Source organism: Protobothrops mucrosquamatus, unplaced genomic scaffold (genome assembly GCF_001527695.2).
Source record: "Protobothrops mucrosquamatus isolate PMUCROS unplaced genomic scaffold, P.Mucros_1.0 scaffold3072, whole genome shotgun sequence".
NCBI lineage: Eukaryota > Metazoa > Chordata > Lepidosauria > Squamata > Viperidae > Protobothrops > Protobothrops mucrosquamatus.
The window spans coordinates 24,776-43,328 of record NW_015389083.1 but is presented as its reverse complement, the minus strand read 5'-3'; the positions used below and the strand labels follow the sequence as shown (position 1 = coordinate 43,328).

Below are 18,553 nucleotides of genomic sequence, written 5' to 3'. Positions count from 1 at the left end.
ATGGCTAACTCAGAGAGCGACGATGACAGCTTCATGGCTGTGGATTCCGAGGACGCCGCCGCGGCCGAAGGGACCATGGATCAGGAGGATGGAGTGTGTGCTGCTCCTCCAGAGGAGGACGAGGGAGGGGCTCGGCCTCACCGGTCCATGCAGGAGTTGCCAGAGGAAGTGCTGGAGTACATATTGTCCTTCCTCTCCCCGTATCAGGAGCACAAAACGGCCGCCCTGGTTTGCAAGCAGTGGTATCGGCTCATCAAAGGTACGGGAGGAAATTCCCGGGTGCTTTTCTAAGCCCAAACAGGTGGGGAGAAAGATTGTGAGGGTTCAGCAAAATTAAAAAAAAAAGGGGGAGGGGACAGCGATGGGAACTGGGCCGCAGACAGGCTTAGCCGTTGTCGGACACTCCAGAAAGTACGGCTAGTCCCCGACTTGCCACAGTTCGTTTAGCGACGGTTCCAAGTCGCGACCGCGCTAAAAAAAAAAAAGGGTGACCTAGGACCGTTTTTCCCAGTTACCTTCGCAGCATCCCCGCCGTCAGGTGAGCAAAACCGAGACGCTTGGCAACCGGTTCCTATTTTTGACCGTTATGTCCCAAGGTCACGCGATCCCCTTTGGCGAGCTTCTAAAGAACAGGAAGCCAGATTCAATTAGCGGCCGGGTTACTAACTTATCGGCTGCTGTGGCAAGGAAGGGCGCAGAAGGGGGCGAAATTCACAAATGGTCTCGTTTAACCACGGAAAATTTGGGGCTCCGTCGTACGGCGAGGACCACCTGTAATCCTAGCTCTTGAGAAGGCCAGAAAAGGGGTGAAGCAGAGAGGGGGCGTTGTCGGGGGGCTGGAAGGAGGACTCTTCCCCCACACACACACACACCCCCTTTGATTTTTTTCCTTCAGTCTTGGGAGCCAAGCAAGATTGGACGGGGGCTGCCTTTGCTGTCTTCCCCTGTAGGATTTAGGCACCCTCTGGCTGGTTGCTTTCCTCCAATTTCTGGTTTGGTTTGGTTTTCTTAGAAGCAGGAGGTGCCTTGTCCTTAAGCGCACCGATATATAGTGGCTCAGTTGCTTTCAGCATTTTAACAAAAGGCTGGAAGAAGGAGGAGTGTGTTGTGGTTAACATTTGGAGAGGAGAGGCCCAGGTTGAAAGGCCACCAGTGCAAGCTTTGTGGTGGGGGGGGGAGGACTGGGCCAATCGCTTCCTCCCTGCCACATGCCTGGGTGCCTGCTTGGGGTCCCCTCTCCAAGGAGGAGGAGAAGTGATGAAGAATTATTTAAACCTCCAGATCAGAGACACCCCCCCCTCCACGCCCATCCGATGGCTGTGAGGCCTGCACTAAAAGCAAACAAGACTCGGGAGCTCTTCAAATCGAATCAGATCAACCTTTATTGTCAAAAGTACAACATGTGTACAATGAGATTGGCTTCGTGCACACACCCCCGACACAAATCGCAGTGACAACAAACACACAATCTTATTGCACCATGTGAACTTGTTGCACAACGCGCCGGCCAGCTCTTGGGTTTTTTTAGAGTTTGAGGACTTCTCGTGAGCTGCCGGCTTCTGCTAGACTTGGGGCACACGAACACGGAGGGTGTGTTGGCCTCCTGTGTTATGCTCAAAAAAGCAGAGAAGGGTAGGCCCTTTCGGAGACCACCCCAAAAGCTCTCTCAGGAGACTCAGCCTTTGTCCATTTGCTGGCCAGAAGCCAACCAGATCCGTCCCCGGTCAGCCCGCTCGTTTCCAGCCCCACTTTCTCGCTGTTCTCCCTCCTCTTCCAGGTGTGGCCCACCAGTGTTACCACGGCTTTATCAAGTCGGTCCAGGAAGGGAACATTCAGTGGGAGAGCCGCACCTATCCCTACCCTGGGACCCCCATCACCCAGCGCTTTTCGCACAGTAAGTACGGACTGGCCCACGGCGCCACGCTCAGGGGCCTGAGCCCGGTGGGGAAGCCCATGCTCTTGCTTGACCCAGAGAGAGGCTGGAGGGGGCACAGGCTGCGTGGAGGCTGCAAGCAGCCGAGGAGAGACGAGGCCTCTGGCTTAGCTGGGAAGCGGAAGGTTCTAGAAGCTGCTTCTACCGAAACCAATCTCTCCCTGCTTGAAGAGAAAGGGCCAGCTCAAGCCGTAGAGGAAGGAAGATGGCTTTTCATTTTAATAATAATAGTAATACTAGTAATAGTAATAATAATGAGAAGGAGAAGAAGAAGTTGGAGGTCATCTAGTCCAACCCCCTGCTCAGGCAGGAAACCCCGTACCGTTTCAGACAAGTGGCTGTCCAGTCTCTTCTTAAAAACTTCCAGTGTTGGAGCATTCACCGCTTCTGGAGGCAGGTTGTTCCACTGGCTAATTGTTTTCACTGTCAGGAAGTTTCTCCTTAGTTCTAGGTTGCTTCTCTCCTTGATCAGTTTCCATCCGTTGCTTCTTCTGCCTTCAGGCGCTTTGGAGAATAGCTTGACTCCCTCTTCTTTGGGGCAGCCCCTGAGATATTTTCAAGTGTTTAGAATCAGAATGGAGCTGGAAGGGACCTTGGAGGCCTTCTAGTCCAGCCCCCTGCTCAAGCAGGAGACCCTCTATCATTTCAGACAAATGGCTGTCCAGTCTCATCTTAAAGATCTCCAGTGATGGAGCAGCCACAACTTCTGGAGGCAAGCTGTTCCACTGGTTAATTGTCCTCACTGTTAGGAAGTTTCTCCTTAATTCCAGGTTGTTTGTATGTACGTCTCCTGATTTCTTCCAGATGAGATCTGGTGAGCAGAATGCCAAGATTGGGTAGCTGTGTAAAGAAAACAGCGTGTTTTCCAAACCAGACAATCACAACAGGTTGGGGTCGGTTGAGCCAACCATAAAATCTGCCTAAATTGCAGTTCCTCAGTTTTGAAGGAGATTAAATAATAGCAATAGCAATAGCAGTTATATACTGCTTTACAGCAGGGGTCCCCGACCGTGGCCACTTTAAGACCTGTGGACTTCAAGTCCCAGAATTCCCCAGCCAGCAGGGCTGGCTGGGGAATTCTGGGAGTTGAAGTCCACAGGTCTTAAAGTGGCCACGGTCGGGGACCCCTGCTTTACAGCCTTCTCTGAGTGGTTTACAGTCAGCCTATTGCACCCCCAACAATCTGGGCCCTCATGTTACCCACCTCGGAAGGATGGAAGGCTGAATTCAACCTTGAGCCAGTCAGGATAGAACTGCTGGCAGCGGGCAGAATTTAGCCTGCAATGCTGCATTCTAACCGCCGCGACTCCTAATTCCGCTGATCCTGCAGGATGGGGTGGATGGATGGTGCTCAGGACAAAAGGGGGTGGGGGCGTTAAATAATACACGAAAAGAATCCCCGGAGTCGCACCCACGTTGCGGGTTTTCAAGGAGAGAGAAATTGTGGCTTTCCTTTGTGTGTGTGTGTGCTTTCTAGGCGCTTGCTACTACGATGCCAATCAGTCCATGTACGTCTTCGGGGGCTGCACCCAGAGCAGTTGCAACGCCGCTTTTAACGACCTCTGGCGACTCGACCTGAATAGCAAGGAATGGATCCGGCCCCTGGCATCAGGTGAGGGGCGTGGCTGGGGAGGGAGGGTCCCAGTGGCCGCAGCAGCTGCCCCAGGAGAGGAAAAAAGAGCTGCGGGGAGGCCACCACCCCTGGGCTGTTGCCCACCGCAGAGTAGCAGCACCGGCTGCCTTCACGCTGGGAGAAAGCTGACACCTGCAGCTAGGTGGAGGCAGGTCTGACGTGGGGGCCTCTTTGAAGCCTCAGCCTCCTTTGATACCCTCCACTGTGGCTTTTGGCTGCCAGTTCCCTGCTCTCCTTCACAGCCCTTTCGCTGTTGGGAGCTGAGCTGAGACAGTATTAGGGAGGGAGGGAGGGCGGGCAAGGGGGAAAGAGGGTCCCCTTGCAAAGAAAAGCCAGGTGGAAAGGGAGAACACCTCCCCCCCACCTCCAATCCTCTCCAGGTGGCCTCCTTGAGGGCATCCAACTTCCTCAGGGGGATCCAATCGGCCAATTCCGGAGGGATGACCCCCGGTTAGAAGCGGCAGCTCCTGCTTCCCCTCCGGGAGGGGCGGAAACCTCACTGGCAGCCTGGCCTGCCTGCCTGTTCTCACCGTCTCCTCCAGGCCGAGGATTCTGCTCCGGGCGGGCGTTCCCGGGACAGGTATTTGATCAAGCTGATCAGACATGTCTCTGCTAGCTACACCCACCAGCCCGAAAGAGTGTGGGAAATCGGCAGGTTCTCACAATCCTCCCGTTCACACCGCAGTGAGGGGCAACCCTTTGTTGTAAACAAAAGCCTCTCTTCTTTTTTTTTTCTTTTTTGCCTATTCAAATCCCAAGCTGTTTACTTTGCATGTTAATACAAAATGCGTTCTCAAGAGGCCTTTTCAATGCAGCAAGAATCCCAGCCCAAGCACTGTCTCCTTCCCTAACCACAAGCCAACATTGGTTTTGGCCAGCGCTGCCTTTGGAGAAGAGGGAAAAGGGGGGGGACTTTGAGGTTTGAGGCTGGGGGCAGCATCCATCTCTTCAGGGAGATGGTGGCTGATCCCTGCGGCCCAGTTTTTGTTTGGGCAGGGTCTGCTCAGCCATGGGAAGAAGCACCCCTGGGCACCACAACATCGCCCCACGGTTTGTGTGCCGGCCCAGCAAGCGCCGCTGGGTCGTCAGCTCCAGAGTTCCCCCTGTGAATCTTCTGAAAAGCAGCGCTTGGTTTCCAGTGGTGGGAGCTCTTTATCAGAATGGGGAGATTCTACAGCAGTGTTTCTCAACCTTGACAATTTTAAGGCATGTGGACTTCAACTCCCAGAATTCCACAGCCAGCATTGCTGGCTGTGGAATTCTGGGAGTTGAAGTCCACATGCCTTAAAATTGTCAAGGTTGAGAAACACTGTTCTACAGAATCTCTAGTTAGCAAAGTTTGGAGCCCAAACGATAAAATACCTTTGTGCAGGAGTCATGCGGTTGCTTTATCACCTCCCCAATTCCCAAACTCCCGACAAGGGATTCTTAAGAGCTAAATTGGGCCTTTCTCACACTTTCCCTTTTAAAGAGAGGCAGGGCTGCCTTTCAAACAGCCACACCGCTTAACTGCTTAATTTAAAGAGCGGGCAATTATAGCTTCCGGAGGAAGGGGGGGGAAGCTGTTCTCCCCCCCCCCCCCCCATCGATAGGATTAAGTGACCCTGGGAGCTGAATTCCCAGACACAGACGCCGCTGGTAGGCAAAGGAAGGCAGGAAGTGTCTTACGAGCGCCTGGAAATTCAGCCGGTTCCGGGACACACATCAGACTGCTAGGAAAGGGAATCATAGCCTGCCTTATAGGAAAGCCCCCCCCCCCAATTTCTCCTTGATTGCTTCTGTGGCCCTCGGGCTCCCCTGCTGTTTGGGGGGTTTTCTGAGCTCTCCCGGCAGGCCAAGGGACCTATTTTGGGCCAGGCCTCCCTTCCGCTGGCCTTCTCCGCCTCGTGCGGAATTCGGTTCAGCTTTCTCCGGGGAATTGCTAACCAGAGCCCCCACCGGGTTGTCCAAGGCTCTAACTTTAGGTACCTATTTTAGAAAAGTCTGGGGACGGTTCTTTTGATAGGCCCGGGCCACAAATAGCCCCGTCCCCAATTTGGATCCCCGGGGTCGTGTTGGAACATGTCAGTAGGACCAAGTTTCCCAAGCAGCAAAGTCAGCCACACACAAACACACACACACACACGTCTCCACATTTACCTTTGTCATAGTGCTTTTTGGAGGGGGGCAAGGGACCGTCCCCACCCCCGTTTTCTCAGACGGAAAAGTGCTGATGCCTGTCTGTGTATTCCTGGCGACAGGCTTGCTTTCTTTGGACTCGGCCTCCTTCCACGTCTCGGGAAGTCTTAAGAGAACCAGGATGGAAGACGGAGGGAGCCTCGGTTCCTCTGGCTCCAGACTCTCTGCCCTGCCCAACGGCAGGTCTTCCTTCCTTCCTTCCTTCCTTCCTTCCTTCCTTCCTTCCTTCCTTCCTTCCTTCCTTCCTTCCTTCCTTCTCTTGCCAGGAGCGTCATGCAGGGCCAGCCATGAAATTTGGAAAGAGGAGAAGTAGCTTTGAACACAGCAGCCCAAAGCAGCCGGCTCACCTGCTGCTTCCCCACTCAGCTGAGCTAGCACCTGGGCCCTCTTCCCCCCCCCCCAGGACAAGTGGATTGTGTGTTATCGGCCCTTCCCTGGCCATCGTGAGCCTATCTGGAGGGAAGGATACGGTTCCCCCCTCCCCAATCAGGGTCTCTGAAGTGGCTTTTGCCTCTGTCGCTCATTTTAAGTGGCCCCTTGCCTCGTTTAAAGCCCTTTGGCAAACAGGAGGGAGTGCCACCCTTGGGAAGTAAATAGCTGTGAAGAGAGCAACCTGTGAGCAGGACTGTAATCTGTTTTTACTGCCTACAAGTAAAGTCAGTCACCCCTATCAAAGGTAGGGGAAGAGGAAGGGTCTGTTGGCCTCCCAGTCAGAATTAGACCCCTGCCTCCAATGAAGACAAACTGGATCGTGGCCATTTCAAATAGTTGGACAGACAGTTTATTACAGGTCAGTTTGTGGCTCTGAGGCAGGAAGCCGCCCTGCCCAAGCGCCAGGCTTTATTTGGCTGCGCCCGGTGAGCGCCCGGAATCTGTTCGGCGACATTGCTTTAAAAAAAATCAACAACACCCTCTCCTGTTGCAGGTTCCTACCCGTCGCCGAAAGCCGGAGCGACCCTCGTGGTGTATAAGGACCTGCTGGTGCTGTTTGGTGGCTGGACGCGGCCCAGCCCTTACCCCCTGCATCAGCCGGAAAGATTCTTTGACGAAATACACACCTACTCGCCTTCCAAAAATTGGTAAGACTGTCGAGCTGTTTCCAAGCTCTTGGTTTTTTGCCGAGCAAAGAGCCGGGCAAGCACGTACACTGCCCGCCTGTTGAGCACAACCCTCCTCTTCCTCCTCCTTCTCCTCCAGGTGGAACTGCGTGGTGACCACCCACGGCCCTCCTCCCATGGCTGGCCACTCCTCCTGCGTGATCCAGGACCGGATGATCGTCTTTGGGGGCTCCCTGGGGTCCCGGCAGATGTAAGTCTCCGACGCTCCTCTTCTTCTGGAGTTCGAAGCTCCCCGGAAAGCCGTCCGAGTTCCTCCCATCTCGCTCTTCCCCCGCAGGAGCAGCGATGTCTGGGTCCTTGATCTGGAGCACTGGACCTGGTCCAAGCCGAGCCTCTCCGGGCCTGGGCCTCACCCGCGAGGAGGCCAGTCCCAGGTAACGTGCCGGTAGCGCTCGCCAGAAATTGGGGCAGGCGGCTTTTTTGTCCCGCTTTTCCTCCCAAGGGAACGAAGTCTTCCAACCCCCACATGAAGCCTTTTGCCTTTCCAGTAAGATTGAGAGGGAGACAAGCAACCGCCCCCGGCGCAGTCCTTCCTGGCCGGAGATGGAAACTGGGACCCCTGGGCGCAAAGTTACGCCCGGAGACAGGCCTTCCCAGAGCCAAGAAGGTCCCAGTGGGAGCAGGGGCTGGCAGACCGTTTCCCATTCCCACTGGAAATGGGAAGAGGGGGCAGATTAGTCTCCCCTCCATAGATTTGGGAAATTGAGCTCAGCTTGCAAATGGGGCGGGAATGAGCACCCCCACACACACACTCCACTCCAGCGGAAGTGCTAGCCAGGTCTTCTTGGGGCTCTTTGGGTGACGCCTTTTGACTCTTCTTTCCCTTTTGTGTGTCACAGATTATCATAGACGAAGAAACCATTCTGATTCTTGGGGGCTGCGGGGGTCCAAATGCGGTGAGTAGACAAAGCTAGGTTAGCTGGCCATTTACCCCCTTTTTTCTGCTCTTCCGAGACTTTTGTGTCTGGCGCGGCGTCTCCGGTCAACACACGGGCGATGCACAGCTTGCTAGCGTCCTCCAGCCGCCAGGTCCGAGTTGCCCCTAGCCAAGGTTTCCTCCTGCTCCTCGGGGAGACGAAGCAGAAACTGCCATGTGTACATCTTCCCCAGGAGGAGGAAAGATGGAGCGTGCCAGACAGGGGACAAAAGCTTTCAGGACTGGAAAATCTGCTCTCGGGAGGAAAACTAATGTAGAGGAAAGCTAGGCGGTCGGTGTGTGTGTGTGTGTGTGTGTGCGTGCGTGTATGTCCCGTCCTATGGGTGTCTGAGCTTTCACCCGACTTGCAGCTTTTCAAGGACGCCTGGCTGCTGCATATGCGATCCGATCGTCCCTGGACGTGGCAGCCACTGAAGGTGGAGAACGAGGACCACGGAGCCCCTGAGCTGTGGTGCCACCCGGCCTGCAAGGTGAACGGGAGGGAAGGGCAAAAGGAATCCCTGGTGAAAGTCTCCTTCCTCATAATAAGCCAGAAAGGGGGGAGGCAGCTCCGATTTTAAGAGTGTGACGCATGCACTCCGGGCTGCCTGATGGGGCAAACATCTCACTGAGGAGCAGCGTGGCGCTTTCTGGTGGGCGCAAGGCCCAGAGGGATCCTCTTCTCTCCCCCTACCTTCCGTCTTACGTGGAGCCCAGCTGTTAGCAGGAGTTTCTGGGGAGGCTGCTCTGCACGGTGGGTCCTGTGTCCATCCCGCGCTAGTTGCTTCTTCTCTTCCAGGTGGGGCAGTGCGTGGTCGTCTTCAGCCAAGCCCCCAGCGGGAGGGCACCGCTCAGCCCGAGCTTGAACTCTCGTCCTTCTCCCATCAGCGCCACGCCGCCCGCCCTGCTTCCCGAGACACGAGAATGCCGCTCTCAGTCTCCCGTTCAGACTGCAGACGAGGCTCCCTGCGTGAACGGCCGCTGGGGCACCCTGAGACCCCGGGGGCAGAGGCAGACGCCCTGCGGGTCCCGGGAAGGAAGCCTGTCACCGGCCAGAGAGGACAGTTCACCGGTGCTGAATGGCGGCGAGGCCTTGTCCCCCGGCACCGCAGCCGCCGTGGGCGGGGCCTCTCCAGACAGCCCTCTTCTCCAGCTGCTCTCGCCCAGCACGGCTTCCGTGGCAGAAGGCTACAATCTGAAGGCGGGCCTTTCTTTGGCATCCAGGCGGGGCTCCCTCCCCGATCAAAAGGACCTGCAACTGGCAGCCGTAGACTTGAGCTGGGAGGCCAAAGCCCCTTCTCTGGTTTGCCAGCCGGATGGTGCAGAAAGCAGGACGGTTGGCACGCTAGGCCTCAGGAATCCCCCGGATCAGACCAACGGCATTCACACCCCGCCTCAGGTGTCCAGCTCCTTGATGGGAGGGATCTCTCCTAGTGCGCTGCGGCGGAGCCTGGAGGTGGTTCAAGCCCTCTCTTCGAAGGCCCTGCCCACTTTGGCGGTCAGAAGCCCGCCCAGGGTGTCCTCGCCGGGATCCCCAGGCAGCCAGAGCAGTGCCAACCCTGCCGAAGCAGCTGTTCCCGCCACCCCTCGACCCAGCTCTGCCCAAGGAGACGGGCACGCCTTACCACCCATTGCTCGCCGCTTGGGCCATCATCCGCCTCAGTCACTGAACGTAGGCAAGCCCCTCTACCAGAGCGTGAACTGCAAGCCCATGCAGATGTACGTGCTGGACATCAAGGAGGTGAAGGGGCGTGGACGAGTCCAGTGGAAGGTGTTCCACGGCAGCTCCGTGGTGGGACCCCCCGAGACCAGCCTGCACACGGTGGTCCAAGGGCGGGGGGAAGTCATCATCTTTGGCGGCTTGATGGACAAGAAGCAGAATGTCAAGTACTATCCCAAAACTAACGCCTTGTACTTTGTGCGGGCCAAGAGATAATGCGGCCGCGGGCCTCCCCCCTCTTCCGCTGCCCTGGCTTGGGGGCTCCCCTCAACCAGTCAGCCCTGCCCCGGGCACGCTGTCAAGCAGGCTGCGAATGTGGCATTCCACCCACTAATAAAGAGATCTAAGCAAATGGCACCGAGGCTCTCTCCTCCAATTCCCAGCACGAGTGCGAGGACCGAAGCCCCTTTCCTAGCAGAGAAGAGGGCAGTTACAAAGCATGCCAGGCTCAAAGACACCCGACCGAGCAGGACCTGGCCGTAGCCGGGTGACCTCTGAGCCGAGGGCAGGCGGGAAAGTCACGGTGGCCGCCCTGTGTGCAGAAGCAGCCCGGGGGCAAGAGGCCAAGCCCTCAAGTCAGTTACAATGCCAGTGGGCCAACGCCAAGTTCCAAAGGGAAGGGACCAGGCCGGGCACCAAAAGCCAGTCCTGGTTTAGGGATGGCCCTCTGCCCTTACGGCCTTCTCCTAGTCTTTGGGTGGGAGTTGGGCTTTTGAAGGGGATCTCCAGGAGAAGCAGAAGCCGCCAGGGGCTCCCCACTCCCTGGGGGTCTGCCTGTTCTCTCACTCAGAGCAGCCTATGAGCCAAAGCTGCCTTTACAGGGTGGAGAGTCATGCGTAGGTTGGAGACCCAGCAGGGCAAGCAAGGAGGGCGTTGCCATAATGCTTTGGGCTTTGGGGAGAGGTCCAGCTCACCCCAGTTAGTCTGATAAAGCCCCAAATGAGGAAATGGGGGGGGGGGCAAGAGCTGAGCACACTTGCTATCAGCCACCTGACCCACTGTGAAAGAAGCGGGAGGGTGGCACCAGCTGCAGTGAGGGTGAGGCCAGGCTGTTGGGCAGACCCCCGGCTTGATTGGCAGTGCTCAACACATCCCACTCGAAAGGCCCACGGCTTCAGTGAGTTCCTGCAATTCAGACAAGGGGGACACTTTTTTTGGGGGTGGTGGTAATATAATCCACCTTCTCCGATGCAGAATGTTCTCTTTAATGCGGCATGCTTGATAAGCTGCACAATTTCCAGTAAAAAAAAAGCCTCATAACAGCTGGAGGCATTTGGGCAAGGTGGGGGGAGAGGGTGGGCTCCTGGCAGCTGCCCTTGGTGAGAATCCTGCGTGGGGGGCTCGTAGACCTGCGGATTGCCAGCTCCCTCCTGCTCCAAAAGCCTGTGGCTTTTCCCACACTCCCTGGAGAGGCGGCGGGACTTTTTTTTTTCCCTTTCCCAGCAGAAGAGAAGGCTGCGCTTGGCAGCTTCCTGGCTGGCTGCCAAGATTGCGGGGCTATTTTGAGCCCCTTGGAGGAGCAGTTTGGCAGGGCACTGAAAGTCCCCGCACACAAAAACAACACACTCACACACACACACACACAGTCGCCCCACCTAGACGCCACACCTGGCCGTGCCCTCCCAGGCCTTTCCACCTTGCACCCGCTCGGAAGGACTAAGACAGCCACGGGAGAGACCGAGGAGCCGGGCCGTTCTCGGGGAGCCTCTTGTTTCCCCCCCCCCCCCAAGGCTGCGGGCGGCGTACGGCTTTCGCCCGCCGCAGGCAGGAGCCGTTTCCAGCTCCAGCGAATCCAATCCGTTGCATTTCGACGGAAAGTCTGCGCTTGCCAGCTGCAGCACCAGTCATCTGGCTCGCAGCCCTACCCAGAAGAAGGGGTTGCATCCCCGTCTGCTGCGTTGGCCGGGGGGGGGGATCCGTAAAGGATGGCGCCCCGTCTCTCCCCCCCCCAAAAAAATTCAGTTCCCTCGGGGGGGGGCCTGCAGGAGCAACAGCCCCGGCAGTCGCCTCCAGGCCCTGGCAGGGAAGAGCGAAGTCGGGTGCCACCCTGCCCAGCCTCCTGCCCGCTGCCAGGCCAAGCAAACGGCGGAGCCCCGGCGCTTTGCAAGAAAAGCTGGCCGCTCCGCCCTCCTCGCAGGACGGACGGCCTTCCCGAAGGGCAAGGGTGGGCAACCTTGGCTCTTTTATGACTGGTGGACTTCAATTCCCAGAATTCCTGAGCCAGCATGGCTGAACTTGGAAACCTCTCCCTTCCTCCTCAGCATGGCTGGCTGAGGAATTCTGGGAGTTGAAGTCCACCAGTCATAAAAGAGCCAAGGATGCCTAGCCCTGGTCTAGAACAAGGCTGGGCAACTGTGCTGCCTTTACCACCTGTGGACTTCAACTCCCAGAATTCCTGAGCCAGCCATGCTGAGGGGAAAGAGAGAGGTTTCCAAGCTCAGCCATGCTGGCTCAGGAATTCTGGGAGTTGAAGTCCACCAGTCATAAAAGAGCCGAGGTTGCCTACCCCTGCCGAAGGGGCACCAGCTAAGCCCCGCCCAGGAGGGCGCCTGGGGAGCTGAGCCGCCCCACAGCCAGCCCGGCTCCCGCCGACAGCGCCGGGCTTCCGGGAATGCCAGGGGGCGTGGCCACGACTCCTGGCGGAAGAAGCGAGGGGCCGATTCGGGCATGCGCGAGGGGAAGGAAGTGCAGCCGCGCTGGGTCCTAGCGCCTTCTCGCCGCCCGGGGATCCAGGTAGCCCTTCCACGGGGCGGCCTGCGCGGAAGATGCCGGGGATGACGGTCCGCCCGGGATCCGTGGTGGACGCGGACTGGGCCGGCACGGAGGAAGGCAGAGCTTACATGGGCGCGCTGCTGCGCCGGAGGCAGCGCCGGAGCTTCGGTGAGGTCGCTCGGGCGGGAGCCTCGGCCACTCGCAAGCCGGGGCTGGGGGCCGAGGGAGCCGGCGGCAGCGAGAGAGGGCGAGCCGGTCTTCTGAAGGGGCTCCTCCCTGCGCAGGGCTGCTGGAGAGGCCGGTGCTGGCTCCGCACGCCGCTGCCGACGTAGCCGGCTACAAGGTCTTCGTCTCCGGCAAGAGCGGCGTGGGCAAAAGCGCGCTGGTGGCCAAGCTGGCCGGGCTGCAGGCGCCCCTGGGGCATCACGAGACCACAGGTGAGCCCGCTTCCTCCTCCTCCCTCCTCCCTCCCCGCCCCCCAAAAGCAAAAGCAGGGGGTCCCCAACCCCCGGCCCGTGGACAGGCACCGGGCCGGGCATGCCAGAAACTGGGTTGCACAACTGGGCCAAGCCCCCTGCGGTCCGCGGAAAAACCTCTGTCCATGGAACCGGTCCCCGGTGCCCAAAAGGTTGGGGGCCACTGGCCTTTTAAAGCAGGGGTCCTCCGCCTTGGCCACTTTAAGACTGATGGACTTCCAACTCCCACAATTATTTTTTGCTAATTATTTTCTTGGTCTGGGCTCAAGTTCTGTTTATCTGATCATTGCCTTGCTAGTGTCTCTTTCCCCTGTCCTTTTTATCCATTACGAACTATGATCTTTTCTAAAGTTTTCCTTGCCTTTATTCTATGGGGTTGTTTTCCATAAGTCAGGATCTAGCAATTGGGTCTGTCTAGTTTAAGGAAGAGAAGGATGAGGAGGGACAGGACAGCAGTGTTCTAGTATCTCAGGGGCTGCCCCAAAGAAGAGGGAGTCAAGCTATTCTCCAAAGTGCCTGAAGGCAGGACAAGAAGCAACAGATGGAAACTAACCAAGGAGAGAAGCGACCTAGAACTAAGGAGAAACTTACTGACAGTGAGAACAATTAACCAGTGGAACTCCTTGCCTCCAGAAGCGGTGAATGCTCCAACATTGGAAGTTTTTAAGAGGAGACTGGACAGCCATTTGTCTGAGATGGTATAGGGCTTCCTGCCTGAGCAGGGGGTTGGACTAGATGACTTCCAAGGTCCCTTCCAACTTTATTATTATTACTATTATTACTGTTATTAGTGTTATTACTGTTATTACTGTTGTTATTATTACTATTACTACTACTACTACTACTACTACTACTACTACTACTACTACTACTACTAAGTGTAACAGACCCTGGGAAAGCAGAGAAGGAAACAGGTCTATTGCAAAAGAGCCAGTCTAGAGGAGAGAAGACTCAAAGCCAACTCAAAGCCTTCAACACATTAGATACACCTTGAGTGAGAGAACTGCTTTGAGAGGCCTTCAAAGTTGATTACAAGCCCTGCAAGGCCGCTTATCTCAAAAAATCAGAACCAGTTGGATTTCTAAAAAAGATGTTGGTAGGATAGGGGAGCAGAGTTTGGCTGAGGAATTCTGGGACTTGAAGTCCACCAGTCTTAAAGTGGCCATGGTGGAGGACCCCTGGCCTATAAAGTCCAGGGATGAAGGAGAAGCAAGGGCAGAGGCTTCGGAAAACGGGACGGGGCAGGGAGTGGGGACCCTCCCTTCTGCGAGGTGGCAGCTCCGGACCCTCTCCGGAGGCAGGGGGTTTTCCTGGGAGTCACGTCCCCAGCTGAAGCGGCTCTTTCTCAGGGATCCAGACCAGCCTGGTCTACTGGCCAGCCAAGCTGCGGGACAGCGGCAGGGTGCTCTTCTTCAAGTTCTCCTTCTGGGACTGTGGCGAGGCCTTGCTGAGAAAGTTTGACCACATTTTACCCGTGAGTCGGTCTGCGGAGAGGCGGCAGGGGGGCTTCGGGGCCAGGCAGCATTCTTGGGAGGATGATGACAAGGCCACATGGAGACACCCGTTGCCTTTCCGACTTGGCAGCCCTTCACTTTTCCTCCCTTCCCTGCAGGCCTGCAGAGAGAAAGCGGACGCCATACTCTTCTTGTTCTCCTTCACGGATCGGGCCTCCTTTCTCGACCTCCCTCAGCAAATCTCTCGCGTGACAGACGGGTCCAGGGATGTGGTCCGGATGGTCGTGGGCACCAAGTATCCTTAAGGGGCTTCTCGCCAGACTGGAAGGGGGGGCAGGAGTGTAGTCGGCCCTTTTTAAGATTTGTTCCTTTTTTCAGAAATGTGACGCTTTTTCACAGTATCCGCCTTTTCCTTCCTGCAGCTTCTCCTCGATTGAAGAAATCTTGCAATTTAACAGAAATAAACCCATTAGATTAAAATACTTAGCAATCCTTGAAGGCCTAAGACAGGCAGCATCCATTCCTGTAGCCCAGTCCCGAGCCGAAGAATCGGCTTAGGCCAAGTTCGGCTTGGACGGTCCCCTCCTTTAGTGCTTGGCGATTCAGCTTCCTTGACCAAATGGTCTCCAGGTTCGACCAGTTTGCCCACACGGATGTGACGGAATCGGACATGGCGGCTTTCTCCCGCACCTGGGGTTTGCCGATCTTACGGACAAAGAGTGTCGGCGAGCGGCACTCGGACGGATACGCCGGCCTGGTCGAGGTGGCCCATCTCTTGAACAGCCTCGCAGAGCATCTCTGGAGGCAGGACCAGGTGGCTGCCGGCCTGGTCCCCCGAGGGGCGAGCCCTGCCGTCCCGGAAGCGCTGGCTCCATGAAATCCTCATTTCCCCTGCAAGGGCTTTGTTTCAGCACAACGATGGCTCTTCACGGCCTGTAAATCCCAATCTTTGCATCTGCTGGCAGGGAAACCCCTGGGGCTGAATTCTGGGTTCCCTCGGTGGTAGAAGTGCACCAAGGAGGCAGAGCGGGACAGAAGGCAGCCTGGGGGGGGGGGGGAGGAGACCTCCACGGATCCGACTTGTAAGGCTCCCAAGAGTGTTGCAGGATTCGTGCTAGGCTTCTCTTGCCAGGCAAAAGAGCAGAACTGGGTCTTGATCGGCTTGGAAAAAAGGGAAGTTTTTCAGCCCTGAATTCTCTCTGGCCACAGACGCCCCAGGAAAACTCCCACCTCTTTCTGGAGGTCGTCGTGAGCAAGTCAATATTCAGCGCACATTTTTGTTGTCCACGTTCGGTCCCTTTTTCCACTGTCTTCGTGCAAGCGAGTTAATAAATATTTTGAACTTAGATGCTGTACGTCTCTATAAATGTGCATAATGTATACAGACACAGCAGGTCATTTAATGACGGTTCAAAGTTGCGTCACTGAAAAAAAAGTGACTTAGGAACCATTTTTCACACTCCCAACCGTGGCAGCATCCATTGGTCACACCATCCAAACTCGGACGCTTTGCCACTGGTTCGAGAGTCGCGGTATCCTGGAAGTCATGTGATCCCCTTTTCCTCACCTTCTGACAAGCCAAATCAATGGAGGAAGCCAAACTCACTTAAACAGCCGTGTTATTAACTTAACAATTGCAAATCGATTCGCTTTACGACGGTAGCGAGAACGGTCGTAAAATGGGGCAAAGCTCGCTGAATAAACGTTTCAATTAGCCACGTAAATGTTGGGCTCAGCTGTGGTCTTAAGCCGAGGACTACCTGTGTAGGAACCACATATAGTCTTCCTCTACAACAGGGTTGCGCTCGCTTGTGGTCCACTCATGTTAACGTTGGGGTTCTTGCTGATTGCCGTCCCTTCACTTTGCTGTTCGGCTTGTCGCTGACTTCTCAGTGCAGGCTCAGCGATTCAGGAAGAAAGTGGAATAAATTTGTAAAAAACGGCGCTTGCTAAGGCTCGGTCTGATGTTTAGGCACTTTAAGTCCCTGCAGCTTGCTCTTGGGCCACCGGCGTGACGACAAGGGGAGAGCCAACTGCTCTCTCCTCTCAGCAATGCAAGCACCGTCCTTGGTGCGTCGATTCCAATGGTGTGTCTGGCCAAAAAGTAGCCTGGCAGCGTGCCAGATGCACATCTTTGTAGTAGGGAGCGAGCAGTCGGAGCCCCAAGGCCTGGTCAGGAGGGAGTCGCTTCCCCTTCCAGCCAGAAGGGGGCAGCCCCATCACAGCCTTCGCCCTTCCAGATTTCCCTTCCTGCGAGGCTGATGCGTCTGAAATGGATAGGGGCTTCTGGGCCTCCTGCCTCGGCAGCAGATCAACTTGCCTTCTGGGCATGTTTCTCAAAGCATCAGGGTTAATATTTAATGGACCTCTTTTGAGAGCAGCGCTTCTGGATTGCAGGCTGCAGTCCTCCTGGTTATCGGCCCATCTTCAAAGCCGTCCAATGGGGCTTTGCACAAGCAAAAAGAAAAGAGAATATCTTCTGATAATAATAATAATAATGATAACAATGATAGATGAGAAAGAACTGGAGAAGATAACAAAATACAAAGACCTACAAATAGAAATAGAAAGACTAGGGCAAAGGCAAGCAAGGGTAGTACCAATAGTAACAGGCGCCTTGGGTGCAATCCCAAAACAACTGGAGCACCACTTGAACACCATCATCGGCATTGACACATTCGCCATTAGTCAATTGCAAAAGGCAGCCTTACTAGGAACTGCTTCCATCCTGCGACGAGATCTGTAATACCATCCAACATCCACATCTGCCTATCCCAGGTCCTTGGTGAGGACTCGATAGGTAGACAAAATGCCAAATCCAGTCTGAACATCTGGCTGAATGTGCGATGATCCATAATAACAATAACAATAACAATAATAAAAAAGTTGGAAGGGACCTTGGAGGTCATCTAGTCCAACCCCTGCTCAGGCAGGAAACCCTATACCAGTGGTGGCGAACCTACGGCACGGGTGCCAGTGGCGGCACTCGGAGCCCTCTCTGTGGGCACACGTGCCATTGCCCCAGCCTTGCTCTCCCCCCGCGACCCCCTTCTCTCCAGCAGCCCCCGAGGGAGACTCGCCCTCAAGCGTGGCCCACACGGAACAGGCCACACAAGGCCCACAAGGACATGGCAGCCAGGCAGCGTAGACAAGACTCTGCCCTCACACCCCATCATGCAGTTGATGCTGCAGGGCGCGGGCAGAGGGTGTGGCCGCCATAGCGCTGCTGGGCTGCCTGGGCGATCTGCGGAGGGCAGTGGTGGTGAGTGGTCCTGTGGGCAGGTGGGGCGGGGGATGGGGGGGCAGAGCGGGACCAGGGCCAGTTTTTGGGCACTCAGTCTCTAAAAGATTCGCCATCACTGCCTATACCATTTCGGACAAATGGCTGTCCAGTCTCTTCTTAAAAACTTCCAGTGTTGGAGCATTCACCGCTTCTGGAGGCAAGGAGTTCCACTGGACAAGTTTCATAGGAGGTTCAGGATTGGTTTAAATGCTTAAAAACAACCGGGCGTCTTTCCCTTCCTTACCCCAATTCCTGTTGGAGAGCTTTCACAAACCTTTTGTGCATCCTCTCTTACTCAATTATGTTTCAATGTCTGGTGGAAGCTAAGCACGACGCCAAACCAGTTATTGGCGGGGATTCATAGGACAGCTGGATTCTGTGTGTGTGTCTTGCGATGCTCCAGCCGGACAATAATGGATAGGCGCGCACACAAACACACACAAACACACGCAAACCCCAACAGGAAAAGTCTAAAGGGGAGTCATTTGGCTGAAAAGGTGAGAATCCGGGGTTTGGTTCCCAAGCCTCCCCTCATCTTCATCGCCCTGCCAAACAACCTTCTTTACATCCAAAGGGGAGGGCAAGCTCCCTGCCCGTTGCCATGTGTGTCCGCTCGGAGCAGAAGGGCATTCTGTCTCCCGGGCATAGAAACTGGCTGGCCAATTTCTTTGCCATGGTTTCTGGTCTGCTGCTGCTGCTGCTGCGCAGCCCCTCCTCCTCCTCCTCCAGCCCCGCAGAGCCAGCCTGGGAAAGAGAGACTGGGAAGCAGCAGCTCTTAGCTGATTTCCATAGCTACGCAGGCAGGCGGCATCACGGGGACCTGCCCTGAAAGGCAGGCGGGAGGGAAGGAGCCTCCCCGCTGCCCCCTTCACCAAGGAAGGTGACTGTTGTTGTTGGTACACGGACAACGCCAGCGCTTTGCCCCCCCCCCCTCCAGAAGATGCTGCACAGGCATCTCCACAGCAGGTTCCAGGACCAGGGATGAGCTGAGAGCAGGGTGGGAGCCCCCCCACCCCCAACAACAGCACCTTCCGTTGCTGGGCTCCTCTCCCGGCCTCTCCCTACGCATGGCCAAGAGCTGACGGGAAGAAGCAAGCAGGTCTCGGAGCGTCCTTCCCTTGCCAAACACC

General features: G+C 56.1%; 2 protein-coding genes across 2 annotated transcripts; both read left to right on the top strand.

The window, feature by feature from the left end:
- Window positions 1–9,855, top strand: FBXO42 (F-box protein 42). The gene is made up of 9 exons (XM_015826355.2): window positions 1–259; window positions 1,778–1,894; window positions 3,411–3,545; window positions 6,670–6,823; window positions 6,942–7,052; window positions 7,140–7,236; window positions 7,702–7,758; window positions 8,150–8,269; window positions 8,578–9,855. The coding sequence occupies exons 1-9, from the start codon at window positions 1–3 to the stop codon at window positions 9,712–9,714; spliced, it is 2,187 nt and encodes a 728-aa protein (XP_015681841.1). The 3' UTR covers window positions 9,715–9,855.
- A 2,417-nt stretch (window positions 9,856–12,272) lies between these two features.
- On the top strand, window positions 12,273–15,017 carry CPLANE2 (ciliogenesis and planar polarity effector 2). The gene is made up of 5 exons (XM_015826349.1): window positions 12,273–12,378; window positions 12,495–12,647; window positions 14,036–14,160; window positions 14,299–14,435; window positions 14,771–15,017. Exons 1-5 carry the CDS (start codon window positions 12,273–12,275, stop codon window positions 15,015–15,017), a joined length of 768 nt encoding a protein of 255 aa, XP_015681835.1.
- Window positions 15,018–18,553: the final 3,536 nt, after the last annotated feature.